The sequence below is a fragment of the Ixodes scapularis genome, unplaced genomic scaffold (assembly GCF_016920785.2).
Source record: "Ixodes scapularis isolate PalLabHiFi unplaced genomic scaffold, ASM1692078v2 PGA_scaffold6__148_contigs__length_123643588, whole genome shotgun sequence".
In the NCBI taxonomy this organism is placed as follows: domain Eukaryota; kingdom Metazoa; phylum Arthropoda; class Arachnida; order Ixodida; family Ixodidae; genus Ixodes; species Ixodes scapularis.
This window is the reverse complement of record NW_024609881.1, coordinates 45,443,523-45,465,109: the sequence shown is the minus strand read 5'-3', so window position 1 is coordinate 45,465,109 and position 21,587 is coordinate 45,443,523. Positions and strand designations below refer to the sequence as shown.

The following is a 21,587-nucleotide window of genomic DNA, read 5'->3' as shown; positions in this document are numbered from 1 at the left end:
AATATCCGCCCCCTTGACTGCGAATTACGCTCTGCGTTTTCAGCCGTGCCAACCCTTGAAATAAAAGGACATTTCAAACTTGGGCCGCTCAACTGTGCCTGATTCTTAGCTGCAGTTCAAGACAAACTAAAATACTAATTTTGGTAAGGTCTAGCTTGATTTCGATCCTTGCACCCTTGCATCACTTTCTAGCAATTCCACGCCCCATCCCTGCTCCGTCTCCCATGCCCGTCAGATCGGCATCGCTCACCCAATCATACCATCACCCCCCTTCCCCCTTTTCTCCCGAGACTGGGATGTTGGCCGATCATCCAAAGTAGTCTGCTTTTTTCTCTCTTGGCGCTTGTTCTTGCAGCAACTGCCTCAAAAGTGCTGAAGACGTCTTGCCAAGAGTCTCAGCCTCTTCGGGCTGAACAAGCAGTGTGTTTCGGTGAAATGTGAGCTGCCACTCAAGCACGCGCACAAAGTTAACACCTCCTAAAAGAAAGAATGCCTTTTTTTTTTGAGTCGAGATGATTGCCAGGTGGTTGCCATGTTGCAAATCGTGAGACGACACGGAATCAAGTCAGGTGGGGAGGAGCAAGTGCTGCTCAGTACATCACAAGAATACTGAAAGCATCAGGTAACGAGGACTAGAGAGAAGACAAGCAGTGCGTTGCTCCAAACTTTGATGGGAAAAACAGAAACCTGTATGCTTTTTTATCACAACGGTGACTCTATGCATTTAAATTCTTTCCTTGACAAGTGTGAGGACAGAGCGCTGATGCATTTTGTTTCACCAGCAATTTATTAATTAAAGAATACGCTCTACGCATTAAGAACTCGAATAGGTTGGCTCATAGTTGTGATAAGGAAGCTTACTGTAAACAAATTTTATTCTGGGAGGCTCAGTATATGTGGAATTTTGCGAAAGTGGGGGTTTCAGGAATATTTTTGTGATTTGGAATGATGCATTATAGATTGGTTACTTTCGGGTGATATATTTGCGTAATAAATTTATATATATATCCAGTTGTGAAATTCGCAAAAATTGGGCTTTTGCGAAAATTGTATAGTTTGCAGTACATGTTTCTGTTTTTCTTATTCAAAGTTGAGTTGTTCGTAGCACGCCGTTTGTCTTCTTTCTAGTCCTTGTTCCTCAGCGCTTTTCATTATTCTTGTGGATTGGGCAAGGGAATGAGGGGAGCTAAAGCCTTCAGCGACTTTGGGCTGTCATCGCTCGAGACGAGGCCCACCGACCTTCAGCCTTCTAACAGGAGACCTCTCCCCCCTGCTGCGCACGCAGATGCTGAATACTCGGCATATTGCTGGGGCTGTGTTTTTTGGGCAGGTGGCCACGCCGCAAACATCCCTTTCGGAGTGACGTGGGCTTCGTCTGTGTGCGTGTTGTGTTTTTCTATCCACAATTTTATTTATGTGTGTGAACTTTTTCGCTTTAAGTTATTTATTTACGTTGGAGCATTGAAGGGAGCAAACATATGAAACAAGAAGGAACCCATGCTTTGTTTTAATATATTTTGGTAGACCGCAGGGGGTCGTGTGTTGTGAAGGGTGTTGCCTGCGGAGTGGTGTGGCGTAGTAAAGTTTAATGCGCTTTGCTGGCTTTTTTTTTTTTAATAGACTGTTGTTGAACTGATTAGGGGGGGGGGGGGGGGGGGGTAGTAGAACTTGTGGCAATGCAAAGACCTGTAATTGAGAGGGAACTTTGTTTGTTGCAGTGAATCAATACTTTCTAAAGAGCATCGAGAGGGAGAGGAAAAGGTTTTGATGCCGCAAAGGTTGTTCAATACGATGGAGATCTGGCATCACAATTTTTGTATGTAGAGGTTGGTTGTGTGGACAAAGTTCCGCTGGTTCCCAAGGCCTCAAAAAGGCGTTTGATTGAGTTTGTCTTTTATTGTTTGGTGGTGGGGGTAACAATTGGTTTATCCAGATGTAAGTATGATCGTTCTGGGTGAAAACCGCTTGTCGGGTATTCTGTCTGACAAAGTACATCTGTAGAAGATACTTATAGCGAAGAAGAAAGTCTCCGGTAGAAAATACACCGTGGAAAATGTATTTAATGTGAAACCATGCGAGGCACATAAAATTTCCCATGTAACGTGCAAGTACATTTTTTGGCATGCTTTTTCCTCGGTGCCATTTAGTTCCTGCCAGGCGTATTGATAAAACAAGTTGGTGCTACAAAAGGGACTGTGTCTCTATAAGGTCTTAAGAAAGAAACGCCTAAGACGATTGGCTGAACCATTTTTGTTTGTATTTCCTGTCATTCTGTCCACTTCAGTGGTATTGATGTTCCATTTTGGTCTCTGAAGTGCAAGTTGTGGGGACCGAATCCTAGGCAGTTCGAATCGTAAGAGGGAGCAACCACGTAGGTGAGAATAGAAAACGGGCGAAATCAACAAAGGCAACATCGGTCTCGTGGCCATTAGAACTGTTGGCACGAAGGCTGGTAACAATGCTGAATAGCTGCGTAACACGTGAGCAATATCTTCTCAAACCCCGTTGGTTAGAAAAACGGAAAGCCAAGCAGAGCGTATTTTTACTTTCGTGATGCTGTTAGCATGAACAAGACATCTCCTTCTCTTTTTATTTAGAGAGCAGATTTATGAACACAAACTCTTATTGCCTAAACCCCTGGGGATTGCATTTCCACCCCACTAGTAGTTTTTATGGTAGTGGTTTAGTCTCAACAAAAAAAAAAAAAAAACTGCCAAAACCTGCAATTGCTTGCCCTTGCAAACTGTCTTGCTGTGTATGCAACATGTTCCTGGAGTTTACATTGGACTAACATGCTTTATTTCGGACGTGTATATATTTGCGAGACAGGCCGTTAGCTTTGCTGTGTCTATTTATAGTTTGGAAATTAGACACTGTGCACGTCTGATACCTGCCAAAGGTGTCCTGTCTTGTGGGCTGTTCTGGTGGTGGTGGCAAGCATGGCTCTTCCGATTTAGATTTCTAATGCTTCTCAGAATAAGTTTGGAAGGTAAGAGATTATCATCTGATGAAGAAGCTCTGTAAAAAACCTCCGGTTCGGAATTTGAAAGCGCCGAAATGTCTGCCATAGCAGATGTGCCAAAATAAAACCAAATGGAAGAAAGATGACAATGTTTTGCCTTCAATAGTTTTACTTGATGCTTCTAGACCTGAACAGTTTGCAAGCCTTTACGTGCTACCACTAGATAATAAATAAAAAAAAACTGAAATAACTTCCTTTTTTTTTTTTTTTGCACTAACACTTTGGAATGGAAAGAAGTCCAAACCACTGAGAAACATTTTTTTTTAAACTTGATTGTTAAAGGGTTAAGTATGCCTATTAATTTTAACCTGCAGACAACGCAACATTTTCTTGGGGCTGAAGCAGAAGGTGGCAGTAGAAGTCGCCTCGCTAGGTGCCTAGTGTCAAATCCAGGAGAAAGCTCAGTCTTTTGTCAGACCCAGAAAAATGCTCACTTCGAATTAAATTAATGTGTAAAATGTTTTTTATCATTTGATGTAGCTGTAGTGCTACCAAGCTTTTAGGAATATCTCACACGGGCGGTATACTATGGAACAGAGTTACTGCGAAGAGATTTTTTGAATTTTACTTAGAAAAGCGATTAGTCAGCGTCAAACTTTAATCGCATAAGTTTTGTGACCCGAATCAGCCATTTCCACCGCACTAGTAGTTTTAATAACAACCACTTAATGTATAAAATAAAAGGGTAATTGTTTATGTTGACAGTGCCACGCAGGGTACACACTTCACATCAGGTTGCTCGCTCTGCTGTAAAGAAAAAAGATTCTTTTTAAATTTAAGTTAGATTTATTTGATTAAAATCAGACTAATATCACTGTAGCTAGAAAATATTGATTATTTATTACTCTACACATTGTTAAACGTGGCAGGCTGTTCGATCAATTCTTCCGATCAGTGGGAACTGTGTGGAAAATAGAATTACTGCAATTTTAACTACTTTTTGTTCACAGAACAAAAACAGCTTAGATTTTTTGTTGGCAAAACAGCTGTATCGTCGTCTCTTTTTTTTTTTTCCGCAATCAAACTTTTTTGCAAAACGACATTACTTTCTCAGTTTTTGTTTCTATTTTTTGCGTTATGATTTCATTGCAAAAAGATGTGACGTAACGGATGAACGAAGCGGGAGGTAGAGGTGAAGCTCTACGCATCAATTTGCTACGAAAACCACTGCTTTTTGCTCGTGTTTAGTCCAATGTAAATCTTATGTGATAATTCTTTGATTTAAATACAGAATATATGGCCGCTCAGAAAGTATCAAATAATTGAAGAAAATTAGGAAAAAAAGTTGTGGGGGATTGTTTTTGCGAGCAAGGTTCGATTTTAATCATCCTGGTAAAACTGGTCTGATTTAAATCACAATTTTAGTCATCTTGATTTTCATTCTCCACCCTGACCGTAGCCCTTGTTCTGCTTTTATGTCGACCCATTTTGCGTGTTACATATTTAATTCTAGTAAGCCAAAACAAGTACTTTTTTTTTTCATTCGAAATTGTAAAAAAGTAATTTTTAAACAAATGGTGAAATCTGGAAATTTGACAATGCGGTCTTGGTATACTGCGTAAAAGGTAATTTCATAAATTATTATCCAGAAACTACTCAAGCTGCAGCCCTCTACACTAGTTTGATTTTCCTCCGTTATTTTTTTTTAATTAGTGTTCTATTGAAATTGTCTATTTTTGTTGGGGAACACCTGACGTGTTACAGGATGTTTTTATTTTTAAAAAGTATATTCTGCTAGTGAAGTGCAGAATGACCACATGCGCATAAGGCATCCCAGTATAGTACTTCAGTTGAGTGAACATACTTTACTTGAGTGAACGCTCGGTTCTTAGATTCGTAATGGCACATTCACAGTGGAAGCGGATGCGCAACCGCAAAGCAAAGCGAATTCGTGCGTTCTCAACCGCAAAGCGGCTGGATCGAGGCACATTTTTGCCAACCACTTTGGGACTGATTTGCCCCAACCGCTTTTGCGCACCGCGAAGTGGTAGCCAATCGCAACATGACACTGACGTGACGTCGGTGGCTTTCGAAACAAGATGACATTTGTCTCCGGTGATTCGTCGGAGGCGCCATCCGTAGTCCTAGCGTTGCAGCTGACAAATCAACGAAGAAATGTGATGTTTATGTCCATCACCTGAATCTGCCGCGAAAAGAATTGACTCGCAATCTTTACGGGCTTCGCTTAGGTGATAAGAGTTTAATAATCGGGGTACCAAAGCCCGTCGCTTTCTGTTTTGTTGGTCTTTGCCCTTAGAAGATCGGAACCCGCCCCGATCGATCGAAACGGCTGTTTTTGTAACCACTAAGGCAGTCGCATGAACTACTGAAAGCTGTCGACACCGAGCACAACCACCCCGAAGGCTGATAGAGATGTGTGAGTCCAATTGCATAGCCAACAAACTACTGCGGAGCTGGCGGGCACCCGCGCTAGTTTGACCTGTAACGTTTAATACTACCAAAAGGAACAAAGGGAACCTATTCAAGAAATAAAGTATATGCACCAGACGATGCATAGGTATCCATACAGCATTTTTTTGAGCTTAAAAGAGCACTGACACATCAAAATAATTTTATTTATTATTATTATCTGAAACGATTGAAAACGATGCGTGAACATTACTTTCAAAATTCGAAACTTTGGAATTCAGTATTTCTGTAGTAACAAAACGATTGCCGAATTCGAAGTTCCCGCGCAATCCGCGCCAGTGCAGTGATTTCAAATATTGAGGAGCCCTGCGAGTTGACTTTCTTTCATGCCTCCGCTCGAACCGCCCTTCCCGCCGCAACTCGAAGCAAGGAGGTGAGGGGGCGAAGAGAAAGGTTTCAGCCTACCGGAAAAAAACTGTTTCCTCCGTGCATGCCATTCCGCCTGCCTATGGCTACGAGCAGACGACGCTTGACGTCTGATAGGCTGCCCCGGCAGAGTCGCAACCGAAACTATGATACACAGACACCAGTCCCAGTTTTGACCGTTTGACGCTTTCCTTTTCGAAGTCTGAGAGGTCGTCGGGCACCTAGAAACGACTACTTAGTCCAATCTCCCAGCTCATCGATCATCATCTGCTATATGCTTTGAGTGCCGCCATGTTTTCAGAGGGAGAATGCAAATCTAGGAGGCGACGTCACGCCGGACTCCGATTTTCGGTACTTCAAAAAGAAGAGCCCTTAGTGCGTTTGCAATTGCATTAAAAAACGTGTTTTACGACTGCCATTATTAAATGTTCTAGTAATGTCGCCTACAAAGCTTTCAAAGTTCATGATATTTGACGTCACAAACCAAAAGAAGCGAGGAGGTCAGGAGCAGGAGAGAAAAACAACAAAAATAAAAAAACGCGCAAGGAATTTTTTTTTTTTGATGCATTGTTTTAGAAAGTAAAAAAAAAAAAAAAAAAAGACCTTTCGGGTGTCAGTGCCCTTTTAATGTCAAACAAACAATAGACTCAATCGATGTTCGAGTGACGAGAGGAGAGTCCACCACCACGACTAGCTGGTACCAAACAGATTCCCCGCACCACAGTCCACCAGTGCTCCGAAAATGATAAAATTGTAAAAGCCAACGAGGCGAGGCGGGGGGGGGGGGGGGGGGGGGGAACTGGCATTTTATCTGGAAAACCAGGTCAGCTATTCTTGCAGGAAGGGTCGGTACATCCTCTTCTAAAGATTCAGCAAGGCGTGCCCAGCTGTGCTTTCTTTGCTTGCGGACGAAGTCGAGGGAATCGCAGGCGGGTTTTGTAGGTTCACATCTTTTTTTCGCTGCTTGTACTCTTAATGTGTGTAAACAGCGTTAAGAAGTGCAAAAATAGCTAAATTTTGACTTTGGTTTGTGGATTAAGCTGGATTTTGAATTGTAAAACAAGGTTGTCAAATGCAAGTCTCAAAAGACTAAGCGTGATCGCCAATAAACCTCCAACCACGTCTCGGTGTGTCTGAGCAGGAGCCCTCGCTAACCTCACCCGCAAACGCTTCGCAAACACAGCTCAACTGCCAGCGTGAATCCGCCATAAGGGATTTTTTCTCTGCATCCGTCGAAAGGCCGGTGTGCTTTTCTCCGGATCGGACAGTTTTGCGGTGGGCTTTTTTCTGCCGCCCCATCACAAGACTGCACTTGCAACGCGAGCAACTAGTTGACATCTGATATAGCCAAAAATAAACACATGTTGCAGCACAAAAGCTGAAAATACTTTTTGATATGTGTGTTTAGGAGCAGCTAACACGTTTAGTTTTTTTTTTAAATAGTGTGGAACAATTTTTGTAGGCTTCAGTTTTTGGTTGTTTTTGTCTCCATGTTCCAGCCTTAAAAGGGTACCAAGGGGGGGATTGATGGCTGAGTAGTCTAGCGCACCCCGGAGTTCATGGAGCGGGAACTCGCTCTGCAGAATTCACGTATCCTGGGTTCAGTCCCCACCCCTGCCCGTTTCGATCTGGGTGAGCGTCGTACCGGCGTGCGGTTGTATATCACTACTGCTTGGTGCATGTTAAAAACCCCAGGATGGTGGTTTGTACTGCACTGGCTAAATTGCTCATCTACAGCTGAGAGACAAGTTGCCCGTTGTGGCAGACTAACTTCAGGCTAAACATACACGCCACACAGTTTTTCTGGTTTCTTCTTTTTTTTTTTTGTGGATTCCATTAATAATATTTGGATGCAAACTGGGTAGATATGTGCGTTTTTTCATTTTCATGGGTGACTCACATTATGAATGTTTTTTGAGGAATGGAGGTGTTCATATAAATGGGAAAGGACTGTATCCTGTACGTGTAACAACAGAAAATAAATTACAAAAACAACACCAATGACAACTGATGTAGAAAATAAACATTTGATTGCTGCCTGAGGTCAGCAGAGGGCAACGAGCTTACTGGCACTAGTGGGACTCAAGGATACTCACAAGCAAAGCCACTTGCCAAGAAACTCCTTTGTTGCAGTGTAATTTTAAGGACAAAGCAAGCGTTTTCATTCAATCTCTTTCGCAAAACTTGATGACGTAACTGGGGGATTGCAGTACCCCCAACTGTGGATATTTAAATGCAGCTCGTAGATTGGACCCGACTATTTATTGCATGCGCACTCGATTCGGGCTCGTGATAATCCATAGCTCGAGAAGCATTCAAATAGTGTCCAATCGATGCAATGACGACAATAGCCGAACCATAACAATGTCTGGAACTTGGCACATGTCCTGTGCCCTAGTGCGTGGCTAAGGTCAAAATTGGTGGCATATAATCGACTGCAGATCACGTTGCCACTTGTTCTGGCTGCGAGTTGAGGGAGTGAATGCTGCTCGTTTTTCTTTAATTTGTTTTGCAACTTCTATTGCGTGGGGTGAAAAACAAACGTGTGTTTCATAGGTCATTAACGTCGGGGATCCATTCTAAGCGGTATTTGTGCAAAGTACACAATTCATTGCATCGCCCCTTTAAAGCGCAATCGGATGGAGGCACGGTGATGCAGAAGTATGTGAAGGTAAACTTGCAGCTGCTGAAGATATTTAACCCCTTCACTCCATAATAATGAGTTCAATGATAAAAGCTGATGAAGTTTCACCTCTCAACTCCATAGTAAGGAGTTTATTCACAAGCATCACTCGTGCTGTTCATTACAGACCAGAAGTTCAGACTACGAAGGCTGGCTCGTGTTTCGGAGCTTGTATTGTGTGCTCTCAGTCAAACGGCAGCGCTGCCGCTACTGCTCCGTCCCCTTCAGGTTGTTTTGTTTTGAATTTTCACTAAAAAAACAGCTCTATTGTTCCAGGGGAAAAAAAGTGAAAGCCGTTTACAACTTCCTGTAACGCCGAATTGGAGCGCAGCTCTTGAGGAGGAGGAGGGAAGGGTACTGAGGGGAGGGTGTATTCCTCCTCCTGCCTCGTGATCATGCCTGCTAGTCCTCCTCCCCTCCTCCTCCTCCTCCTCCACCCCCTCCCTCTCCTTTACCGCCTCCTCGTCCTTCGAGCTCCTCCCCTCCCCTCGCCTCCGCCTCCTCGTCTCTCCTCCCCCTCCTCCGCCACCTTCGTACTGCTTTCCTCCTTGCCGCTCAAGCGGGAAACGGTCGCGTAAGAGGTGTGCTCTGAAATATAGAAATACCCTCCCGAGGCCACGTGACACGTGTCACGTGACCCCCCCGTACCATATTAGACAATGAGGGGAGGAGGAGGAGAAGGAGGAGGAGGGGGAGAGGTGGGGGGTCACGTGACCTCGGGGGGAGCGGGTCACATGACCTTGGGCGGGGCGTCACGTGACCGGCGGGGGGAGGGGTCACATGACCTTGGGGGGGCGAGGAGGAGGGGGGAGGAGGAGGGGGAGGGGCGCGGTTACGCCGACGCCGCTCAGGCTGGAAATGGGCCCCTAAGAGCTGCGCTCTAAAAATGAAAGCCGTTTACTTCCTGTATCGCCGAATTGGAGCGCTGCTCTTGAGGAGGAGGAGGGAAGGGTACTGAGGGGAGGGTGTATTCCTCCTCCTGCCTCGTGATCATGCCTGCTAGTCCTCCTCCCCTCCTCCTCCTCCTCCTCCACCCCCTCCCTCTCCTTTACCGCCTCCTCGTCCTTCGAGCTCCTCCCCTCCCCTCGCCTCCGCCTCCTCGTCTCTCCTCCCCCTCCTCCGCCACCTTCGTACTGCTTTCCTCCTTGCCGCTCAAGCGGGAAACGGTCGCGTAAGAGGTGTGCTCTGAAATATAGAAATACCCTCCCGAGGCCACGTGTCACGTGACCCCCCCGGACCATATTAGACAATGAGGGGAGGAGGAGGAGAAGGAGGGGGAGAGGTCCGGGGGTCACGTGACCTCGGGGGGAGCGGGTCACATGACCTTGGGCGGGGCGTCACGTGACCGGCGGGGGGAGGGGTCACATGACCTTGGGGGCGAGGAGGAGGGGGGAGGAGGAGGAGGGGGAGGGGCGCGGTTACGCCGACGCCGCTCAGGCTGGAAATGGGCCCCTAAGAGCTGCGCTCTAAAAATGAAAGCCGTTTACAACTCCCTGTAACGCCGAATTGGAGCGCAGCTCTTGAGGAGGAGCATTGAAGGGTACTGAGGGGAGGGTAGACCCCTCCTCCTCCTTCTCCTCCTCCCCCCTCATTCTTTAATATGCTCCGGGGGGGTCACCTGGCCTCCGGGGGAGGGGGTCACGTGACCTCGGGGGGGTGTCACATGACTTCGGGGGGAGGGGGGGTCACGTTACCTCGGGTAGGAGGGCCACTTGACCTTGGGGGGGTTGCCTTTGGGGGAGTCACGTGACCTTGAGGTGACCTTGGGGTGACCTTAGTTAACGCCGACGCCGCTCAAGCCGGAAACGGGCGCCTAAGAGCTGCGCTCTAAAAAAATTAATGTGACATCTGCAGTTGTGGGGAAAGGCGGGCCTCAACGGGGAGGTCTGCTTTACCTGATGAGGGATACAGAAACTTTTATTTGGAAGTGCTGAGCACTCTACCATTTCCAATCACCCTTTTGATAACTCAGAAACTTTATTTGGTATCGGCAATTTGCACGAAGGTTGGGGGGGAAGCATTCGCTTGGCCTCCGGGTGTTGTTTGTTTCTCTTTTCCTTTCTGTGTTTATACCAGTAGTGCACAGCGAAGAACACTGCCATGTCGTGTTCAATGTGCTGAGTGAAGGACTTGTGTGTGGTCCCTGGAGATGCTTGCCAATTTTTGTCGCAGTGCCGGGCTGTGACGATTTTCAAAATGACAGAGAGAGGTCCTGTGAGCTATCTATTACGAGCTTAGGTTTAACTTGTACAGCTTCAACTTAGAGGTCTGCCTGGGCCGATATTTAGGACCCCGGACCGCCCCGGCCCGCTGTCTCTTAAAGGGGCGGTGCAATGATTTTATGATTAAAAGAATTTGCATCTCGTCATTTTTATGTTGTTTATCGTGTCCCGGAGGATAGAGAAAACACTTCCTTCATTAAAAATGTTGCGATTCCGCTGCATAATCGCAAAGCAAAAGTCGAGCTTTTTCCCCCACCTGCAGCCCCAAGTGGCAGCCGAAGGAACTACGGCGAAAAGATTACGTGGCCTTGCGCGGCTCTAAGCTGCAGCATAGTGCCCGCTAATGTCAGCAGAGAGAGGGAGAGGAAGCGTCCTCCGTGATAGCACACGGGAACCTACACGGCACTCCGAATGACGTCACTAGGAGGGGGTCCAGGTGTGACCCTGAAGGCTGGGAGTGAGTTGAGGGGTGCCCGAAATGCCAATGTTCATGTTTTTTTTATGCAACAACTAGGACACGCAGGGGAAATCGGTTCTCTGTTCTTTACTTCAGAAGTGTCAGAGGGCAACTTCCAGAAATCTTTGACCGAAGTCCGGAAATCGTTGCACCGCCCCTTTAAGCCCAGGCTTGCCCGCGGCCCGCTAGCCATTTTCGGCACCCGGTCCAGCCCGGCCCAGCCCGACGCTAATATTCACTTACCCGCTGAGGCCCGCTCTATTTTTGCCCAGTGTGAATAGCTCACAAATTGCGCGGCATGGCAGCTCACTTGCTACTGTTACACATGTTGACTATGGTGCTTCATAGTCACTAAAGCAAGCATCTCTCTTCTATGTTATTTTTTTGCTGCTAATATTAGCAGCAAACAGCTTGTTAAAAAACAGCTCGTTAAAAAAAATTCCTCCCATCGTTGTTCCTTTTGTGAGCAGGCACGTTTATTGAAAAGAACTGAACAATAAAAATGGCAAGCGACAGCATAGCCTTCTATATATTGGCAAGGCCTGGCAGATCGCCACGAGAAGCGGCCGCCGAAATAGAAAAGGTGGAGCGGCAGACAAAGGATGAAAGGAGAGCCCTGTGATTGGTGCCCATTGCAGCGAGACGCCGAAACAGACTTCTCTCAAGCGAACAAGTGTGTTTCGGGTCCTTGCCACTGCAAAAGCTGTGCGCTGTTGTCCAGGTTCCCAAGAAATGGCTCTATGATGTACCAGATCCTCGCGCTCTAAATCTGCGACCAGGCACTCTATGGCTCCGTCGTCAAACTGCCAGGCTTTCTGAGTATAGAGGAGGCTATGGCAACAGTTAAGACAACCATGTGCCAAAGTTGCGAAGGAGGGGGAACATCACGAAAGTTTCGAACAGAAGACTGGCAAAGTTCTAAATTGCCCACTCCCGTTGTGTAGAACAACCGTAAAGAAAATAAATTATAAAAAAATACCGCCGTCTCTTGAGGTGCTCTGCGAGAAATTGTTTAGGAAAAGCACCCTTGAGGGGGACCTCTTCACCTGTATTGTGGATGCACGCACTCGTATGCACAGATGGTGTACGCCTGCGAGGGTGCACATTGTGTAGGCACGTATGTGTGCGTGTTGACAAGGAGAAGCGACTGTACGACCGCGGCACCGCAAGCGACGAAAGTGAAAGTCGCGATACTGGTGTTTTGACAGAGCATTCACACACACAAGGAAAAAATAGTCAGAGTGCAGGCGAGCTGGTGTAAGTTGAACATGATTGTAAACCTGAGACTGGGGCAGAAAAGAGAACACAACAGAAGGTAGAAAAAGAGGAGGCAACGTCTCAATTGAGACGTTGCCTCCTTTTTTTCTACCTTCTGTTGTGTTCTCTTTTCTGCCCCAGTCTCAGGTTTACAATCATGTTCAACACACACAAGCTTTCAGCATTTGTACCTCTCTTGAACAAGCTTCCAAAAACATTGCTGCTAAAAAAAGAAAAAAAAAAAGCAATGGCCGGTTTAGCCCGCTTCGGCCTACCTTGTAGACTTGAATGCAAGGTCCGTGCCGGGCCCTTCATGAATATAGCCGTGGAGCCCTAGCCCGGCCCGTGATCCATGCAGACCTCTACTTCAATATACAGTTTGTCTCACAAATGTATCTAGCTACAGTTACTCTCCGGAAGTAACTACCGTAAAATCCCATAAGGGCACCCTCTCCCATGAGATCGCCCATCCCGTTTTTCTGGCTAAATATCTGAAACTTAAAAATTTTTAAATATCGCCCATCCTTTATTCCCGTTGGACATCACGTGATGTTTGACGGGAATCACATCAACTGCGCGATCTGCGGTACCGGTACGTCTGACAAGGGAGTTTCTAACGGGCTTACACATTTTTGTCCGTGCTCTGCGCACGCGATATCGGTTCCCGTGACACACGAGTTGTCCCGAACGTTTGTTGCACCGTGAAATGCAGATCTGCTGCATCCGTGATTTGCGGCATCGGTTCCCATAACATGCGAGTTCACTGCAAATTATTGCGTGACCTGTGTTTGCGAGATTCAAAGGTACGCTTTTTTTCGCCAAAATCTGTGCCCAAAATTGCTTGTGCGTAACCAAAAATCGAAACTTGGGAAAAACACAATACTCGGAATAAGGTGGCTAGCCCCATCACCATTGTAACGTAACCGTTTGTTTACATTCGCCATTTTAATATTGGTATCGCGCGCATTTTCTCCCATCTACAAACTCGTGCCTGCTGTTACAAAAAAAAAAAAGATAAACTGGGAGGTTTTATTTAAACGAAAGGCCGTCACGCCGGGGGAAAAGATAACAACGGAGCAGCACTGCGTGGCCTCGCAATCCCAGCGACCCGACAAGATTGCGAAGTGTTGTTTGGAAGACGACCCTCCCAAAGGAAACGGTCGCTCACTCGTACATGCGCAAGAAGCGTGGCACTTAAAATGCTTAAAATGCCTTAGATTAAAGCAGGGATCACCTCTGTGGACAGCGAAGAACCATTGTGGCCTCCGACAACAGCAACTAGTGCACGCCATTTATATTTGTGTCGGTGTTCATTTCATAAAGTGCGTTCTATGAATTATGTGTTCAGTCTTCATTATTTTAAGTGTGCGGTAGAATCGGCCACAATTTACATTCTGGATGGCTAGCTGAAAGCTAAATCTGCCTGTGCGTTAGAATCGTGCAAACGCGGATCTGCTGCGTCTGCAACCTCTTTTACTAATGACACAGGATGTCGTAGCAAATTACCGCGTGTTTATCGCATCGTAAAACGCAAATTTGCCGTGTCCTCAATCCGCGGTATCAGTTCTGTTTTATGTGGTTGGCAGCGGATAGCCCAGCGTCGTATCGCCTTTCTTTTTTACAAAATTTCGCTGTCGCATTTTCAAAGATAACCCACCCCATGTTTTTTCCCAATTTCTCTCTTCATTTAGGGTGGGCGTCCTTACGGGATTTTGCGGTAGTTCATTCGGCACGACAAATTGCGCTTTTAATTAAGACACAAAAGTAGTGTGTGTGTGTTTTTGTATTTTCTTTACCAGGAATGGGTGCAGACACAATATGCACCTTTGAGACAACCGAATTCATGACAGGTTTCCCCAAGATGACATTCAGTCATTAAGAGCTGCCCTTCCCGACTCCAGCAAAAGTAGAACGGCCGTACTCCGGCTGCAGGTGAACATTCGGACTCCGGCCAGAACCAAACGGCCCCTCTTTCTTTTTGTCACAGGTGCGTCTTCCGGTTTCCCAGCACCAACATCAAGATCATGTTCCAGTCGCTGGTGGACGAGGCGGGCCCGCCGGGGCTGGGTGGGGGCCCTCCCCCTCCCCGCTTAGAGGCAGGGTCTCTGGGGGCCGCCTCCCCCCTGGGACTGGCCTCCCCCAGGCTCCGCCCCCAGGTGCCGCCGCACCTGCCTAGGCCCCTGGCGCCCCTCAAGATCAACATCCCGGAGCCCGAGTCCAACTTCACTAGCCCCATCCCATCGCCCACCGGAACCCTAAGGTGGGCAGGGCCGAAGGCAACTAGGCCGCCCTATTGGCCGAGGGGTCGGCACCCCTAATCCAAAGGAGCGACTCTCGGCAGTTTCTCGCTAACTCGGGGACCTTGCAGGAACTTTCCGTGCAGGTTTACTCGCTCGTTTGCGGTTCTCTGGGAGAGAGGGATGAGAGGAAGTTTTAGTTTCAATGTGTGCACAACATATTAAGGCCCACCCACATACTTGCGTTTGCTTAGGACCGAGCTCTCGCAATGTCTTAGGACGAGACAGCACGCTGGCGCTATTGCGAGGTGACCCTGGGACTGCATTTCACTAGAGCGAAGGTTTTGCGGTACTTGCGAGATCTGCCTATCATCTATGAGAAATGTTTGTTTATAATATTGTCAAAAGTTTTTTTTTGAGTCAAAGAAGAATGACGCACGGAAAAAACAGTAAATGTGTGGAATTCCGAAGTGTTCCACAGCTACCCAACAGGTGGCGCCAATGTGCTCCCTCGTCGTAAGAGATCTGAAGAAGTTTTGAGGTGCGCGGTTGTAAGCGGTCGCAAGTGCGTGCACCAGCCTTTAGTGTCGGCAAAGCGGAGCTGCTCTGAATGCACTTTCTTTGTGTGTTGCATGCATAGCTATTCCTTGAATTAAGTTGCCACACTTCTAGAAAAGCGCGGACGTCTTGGTGACTCGTCGTCGTGGCATGACAAAAGCCCTCAGAGTGTGGTCAAGCGCTGTCGCGCGCCACTGTGTGATTGGAGCTTCGGTGTGCCTTTCGCATTTCTGTTAAAGGGGCTCTGAAACACTTCCTGCAATACTCTATTTATGGTCGTAACTCAATCTACGGGCTCTAAGCATCGGAAAAAAACAGAACATTACATCCGTGCATGGCCAATTACTTTGTTAAAATTGGTACCAAAGATGGATTGCCACCGCCAGACGAGAAGCAGAGCTTCTCCTCTTGCGACAGCACCCTCTGGTGTCAGCAATAGTTTCGAGGTAATCTATCTTTGATACCGATTTTAATAGAAATATTGGCCACTCCTAAATGTAATGTTTTTTGTGTTGTTTTTAACTTTTTCAATGCTTTGATCCCATAGGTCGAGTTATGGCCATAAGTAGACTATCGCAAACAGCGGTTTAGTGCCCTTTTTAAGAACGTCGGCAAACAATGCATATTGAATAGCCTATGTATTGTTAATGGAGTGTGGTTGTTTCTGTTAAAATCCAGCCAGTTTTGTGCCGGGGTTACCAGAAAACCAGACTGGTTAAAGTATGAGTACCTAGAAACCGTTGCTGATACTTCGAGGTCACCCGAACCTTACTTTGTGCAGAAAAGTTTAGTTTTTGTCTCATTCGTGCGTCGTAAGAAAAAGAAATGGCTGCACACGAGCCTTTTGAGGCTTGTTGGCAAAACGCAACATGCATACTTAAGTCACAATAAATGTCAAATTTAGGCCATGTTAAAAGACACATGCAAAGGAAAAAAACATCTGTTTTAAACAACCTAGATAAAAAAAGAAGTCATTAAACAAAGTTACAACAAAGAGACAAAATTTTTAGAGCTTTATTTACAGCCCAAAACAAATTTTTAGTTTGTGCCCGCGGGAGCCGTCTCAAAGCTACGCCGCCACCGCCGCACGCTGAACGTGGTGCGCCGCCAGTGCAACGTGTTTCTCTACTCCACGCCACCGTCGATTTCTGACCGGCGCCAGGTCTATCACATGTTGGTGCTTGCACTCTTTCAGGAGCTTCTTTTAGGCTCTAAGGGTTACTTATTAATCTTTGTTTTTTGATGCACTTCGAACAAAGATAAAAAAAGTAACTTTTAGAGGCCGTAGGAAGCTTGCAAAAGAGTGCAAGCACCACGTGATAAATAGCGGCCAGTCACGCGATAAATAGCGGGCACTTTTCTGCGGATCCCAACTACAAATTTGTTTCGCGCCATAAATATAGATGTAAATATTTTTCTTGTTGGTTGTAAATTCGTTTTATGACTTCCTTTTCCCATCCAGGCTGTTTAAAAAGAAATGTTTTTTTTTCCTTTGCCATGTGTCCTTTAAACCAAGAGTGCTCCAGGTTTTCTTGTACAACATCTTATTTGGTGCAGTAGACGCCGTCTTAATGTAGAGATCTCTGGTGTGCATACCTGGATTTAGAGCTTGTTTGCTGCTTTTTGGTAGTCAAAATTGGAATTTGTGACATTGATGTGTAGTTGACCTCGAACTATCAACATAATGCGATTATTGTAATGCCGTGACACTTGATCCAATCCAAAGGGGCAAAATGAAGGTGGTGCTCGTTTTCATGGGCTTTTGGAACGTTAGGCCTAGGATGTGCACGAGTATGGTGCGGTTTACGTCAAAAAGTGATTGGAATCAGGTCGAGCATTTTTAGGTTTCTACACAATTTTAGGTTGGGTTTGGATCTGTAGGTCATGCTAGGGTTTGTCTCTCCTGGTTATGCTATAGCTTTTATTAAAACTTTGTTGATATAGATTTTTTTTTTTTTTGCTCTGTTTGGCAGGTTAAGTTTAGTGATGCCAGTTAGGCTGCTTTCCTGGCCAGATTGGTTTGTTCTAGGTGAAAAATATGTTTTGCTCTTATACTTGTATCACAGAAGAAAGAAAGGAACACCTTTTATGCTTAGTTCGTGCAAGCTAAAGTTCTATTTTTAGAAAAAGAGTGTTTTTTTTCTATTTGAAATGTGAACATTTTGTCAAAACGATAGATTACTCACATTACCTGCACATCTTAATTCATCACATAAATGGGGACTTTAGCGATGCTTCGTGAGGAGGCTAACCTTTCGAACTACGGTTCTTGAGGTGAAAACAAGTATTCGCGACGAGATCGAATTTGTTTACCCCAGCTAGTTTTCCCCAGTGTTTAGTGTTTACCCATCATAATGCCTGTGAGCTCTATCCTTTACGTTGTCTTCCTCGATAGGGCGGGGTGGCACGGGCACAGTGTAGCATAGAGAGAGTTAACCATAAACGTAGTAACGTTGGCGGGACACGACAAGCCAGATTTTTGTTGAGGGTAGTCATCAGAGGATGCGAGCTTGGCCCACTTCGGCCTTTGTACTGAGCAGATGCTAAACACTCTTTCTCTTTTTTATTTTTTTTTTGCATTTTAGTTATCTTGAAATAACACAACCCTTGGCTCCCAAGTATAAATGGAGTTTTCAATAGTCTGTCTTTTCGATGGGACCGTGGGGTCTTATGAAAGAATAGTCTCATCCAGTGACTCTGGCATCTCCGGGCCCACCTCCATCCTGTAGGTTCTACGAGCGATCTGATTGGTTGACTCGCAGCATCGGCAGCACGCGTCTGGATCTTTACTCTGTCCCTAGGGAAACCTTTTTCGGAGCTCAACCATGTAATTTGAAAACTGTGGCCCAGCCTGTTTAGTGGTTCGAGGTTCAGCCATTGGGGGCACAGACTCGAGGGTACGTGCCCCGAGGGTGACCTGAGAGGTCTCTGAAAACAACCCCACGAGTGTCTCGAGAGCGCTCTGAAGGCACCCCGAGAGCGCTCTGAGAGCACCCTGTAAATGCCCAGAGTGCGATCCCCGGGTGTGTCCCGTGTGCGCAGTGCGGCCAACTCCTGCCCGGCGAGCCCCCGTGCGGGCAGCCACCACCGCCGCAACATAGCCTCAGACCTGCAGATGGCTGCGGAGGCCGTGGAGCGGCACGAAGAGGCGGGGCCTGGCATGGGACACGCCCTCGGGGGAGGGGCCCCGGGAGCCCCGCCTCACTCGAACAGTCAAGGCACAGTCGGGTGGGTTGGCCCCGCTGGGCACTTTGTCGGGCTCTTTGTGGAGTGCCGCGCTTCTTTTGCGGGCGTCTCGGTGCTTGTCCGTACAAATAGCAAAATCAAAATTTGTTTAAAGTTATACTTAGAATAATTGGATCTGGAAATTCCCTTGTTCCTTTGATATCGGAACCATTTAAAAAAAAATTTGAAAGGTTTGACACTTGGCTCTATCTGTAGTCCTTTGATTACACTCCTCTTTTGTCAAAACAGAAATAGGTAAATGTTAAGCCTTTTGTCTTCCTCTTCTAACTAATGTCTTCCACTTGTGACCATCAAGAAATACAGCAGTTGTCGGTTTTCCTTTGACAAGTATTTGATTGGTCCTTAGGGCTATTAACTTCACTTCAATTTATTTCCTTAAAGACCCCTTCAAAAGGGGTATTACATAAGGGGTGGGAGAATATAAAAAAACAATAACTTGAACAATAGGTTGTTACGCTGGATTGATGGTTGACACAGCTTCAGCAAACCTTAATGGGCAGGTGATCGTAGCAACATCGCCGGGAAGGCCGTTCCAGTCTGATGCAGTACGGGGGAAGAAGGAATTGAAAAAAGTGGCAGTTCGAGTGCGGTGACGGGTGACCTGCAATGGTGACCTGTTCGGAGAGAGATGCGGGCGTGGGGTACGATGTAGGGCGTGTGATGGAGCGGAGAATAGAAAAACTTGTGAAATAGACATAAGCTAGCAGTTTGTCACTGCTACAATCACTGCTACAATTACGTCACTACTACAATTACAAGTCCCCTAATGTGACTAGTAACGGTCAGATTGGACCATTTTTACAGTGATAGTCTACGGGCACTTGGACGTCCGCATTCAACTTGAGATCCCCGATCGAACTGCCGTTGATACGGTTGCGTATGAAGAGAGAGTCATACTCTATTTCCTCGTAACTCATGAACCAGCCTTAAGATTAAAAATAAGTGTTGGACGTCGCCGTAGCCAACTATACTCCGTTCACCCCTAAGCCAACAGAGCAGTGGAAGCTGCATGCCTGTGGACCATTCACGCATCGACCTTATGCCACGCGATTACGCTCCCCGCACATACTTGAGTGCAGAGAGCAGGGTCAGGTGATAAAAAGAAGGCAGTTGATTGGTTCAGCGAGCATCTAGCTTCCACCGCACTGTCAGCTTACCATAGAATCCCTTAAGGACGCCCTCCCCCGAGAGACCACGCACACTCTTGATTTCTGTCGGACATCACGCATTGTCTAGCAAGAATCACATGAACCGCACAATCTACAGTTTTGGTACGTGTGACAAGGGAATTCGTAGCAGGTTCCTGTCCACGATCTGCGTGCACATATCGGTTCTCATGACACGCAAATTTGTACCAGGTTCCCATGTGTTTATTTTCAACACCTCCTAGAAACTAAGGCCATAGTGCTTTTCTTGTGATGCACAACTAAAGGCCATCAAAAGCGCACGTCGAAGCGCCGAAGCAAAGGCAACACGCGTGGATCGACCGTTGTAACAATGTGCTTTCAGTCACATAAGCCTGTCTTATTAACTAAAATGAGAGCTGCCCATAGCAACTGGGCAGACGGGCAAAATATTACACCGCTAAATAATCAATATGAAATGACACAGGTATGCGTATAAGACCATCTACAGAAAAAATATGAATATTTTAAGTCAAAAATATTGAGTCACGCAATTATTGCTGTAGGAATGCATATTTTATACGGAAATACTTTGACAAAATGGTGAGACTAGCAGTGATTGGACAGAGCAAAACAGGTCACAGTTAAGATTCAGGTAAACATGGTCAGCGTGGAGACGACTAGACAAGTGTCACTTACAGTCATGTAAGCAATGTTAACACCTGCAGTCACCAAATTCTTGCATTATACCCCGGCCACATGGCAAAAGTAATGTTATTTCGATCGAATGACATTTTGGGGTCGGCAAATCATCTTGCGACACTCGTATAGTCACTCAGGATCGCGAGCTGATTCAATCTTATAATATCATTTAAAGGTGCACTAGAGGCGTTTTCGAGATTGTCTAGTCTTAGTCATAACTCATTCTATGGGATCTTGGTATTAGAAATCGAAAAATTATGCTCGTTCGGCGTCTATTTCTCTACTAAAATCTGATCAGTTCGTGCCATGTCCCTTTCTGAGCGGAAAAATCTGGAGCACAGAATTCAGCGGAGGCGCCGGCAGCATGACGCTGGGCGCGAGAGGTGGCTTTTGACTGGGGCTGACGCGCACCCGTTGTCACGCCGCCGGCACCTCCGCTAAATTCTGTGCTCTAGATTTTTCCGCTCAGAAAGGGGCGTGGCACAAACTTTGATCACATTTTAGTAGAGAAGTAGACGTCGCACGAGCATAATTTCTGGATTTCTAGGATGCTTGGAGCCCGAAACGAACAATATCACTAGCGTCTTTAGTGCACCTACGAGGCGAGTCCTCCTCGTGGCCTCCCTTCTCCGGCCATTGTGAGGTCACGATTCGGAGCACTATGGCCTTAGCTTATAGGCAGTGTTGTTTTATGGCACCGTGAAACCCAAACCTACTGCCTGCACCTTCCGTGTTATCCGTTCCCATGAGACGCAAATTTACATAAAGTTTTTGGCTGTCGCATCCCCAAAGGTAAAAAACCCCATGTTTTTCACCATTTATCTCTTCGTTTTGGGTGGACGTTTGTACAGAATTTTATGGTAGGTCTGAACGGAGTGTAGTGTAGTCTCCAACCGTACCACGTCAATGCGTCTTTCCGCCTGGTTCCGTCTGACGGGGCGCGTGGTGTGCGCAGTGGACCCGAGGGCGACCAGAAGCCACCCTACTCGTACGCCCAGCTGATCGTGCAGGCCATCTCGTCGGCCCAGGACAAGCAGCTGACGCTGAGCGGCATCTACTCCTACATCACCAAGAACTATCCGTACTACCGGACGGCGGACAAGGGGTGGCAGGCCAGTATACGCTTCTCTCTCTCTCCCTCAGTCGAATCTCCCAAGTTCTCGCGAGAGATTGAGCGGGACTCTGCACGGGTCCCTAAAACGTTTGAGTCTCTTCATCAAAGTTTCCTACATCTGAACGAAACACTGCCCTGAATCGCACAATTCTCTATAAAATCCCTATGT

The 21,587-nt window shown here is 46.5% G+C and overlaps 1 protein-coding gene across 1 annotated transcript in view; it reads left to right on the top strand.

Annotated features, from left to right (window-relative positions):
- The window catches only part of LOC8026134 (forkhead box protein K2), a 47,637-nt gene that overhangs the window by 10,272 nt on the left and 15,778 nt on the right, over positions 1–21,587 (top strand). Inside the window, exons 2-4 of the mRNA XM_029980805.4 lie at positions 14,425–14,697; positions 18,275–18,460; positions 21,260–21,416. Coding sequence (XP_029836665.2) covers positions 14,425–14,697; positions 18,275–18,460; positions 21,260–21,416 — 616 coding nt within the window. The remainder of the gene's footprint in view (positions 1–14,424; positions 14,698–18,274; positions 18,461–21,259; positions 21,417–21,587) is intronic.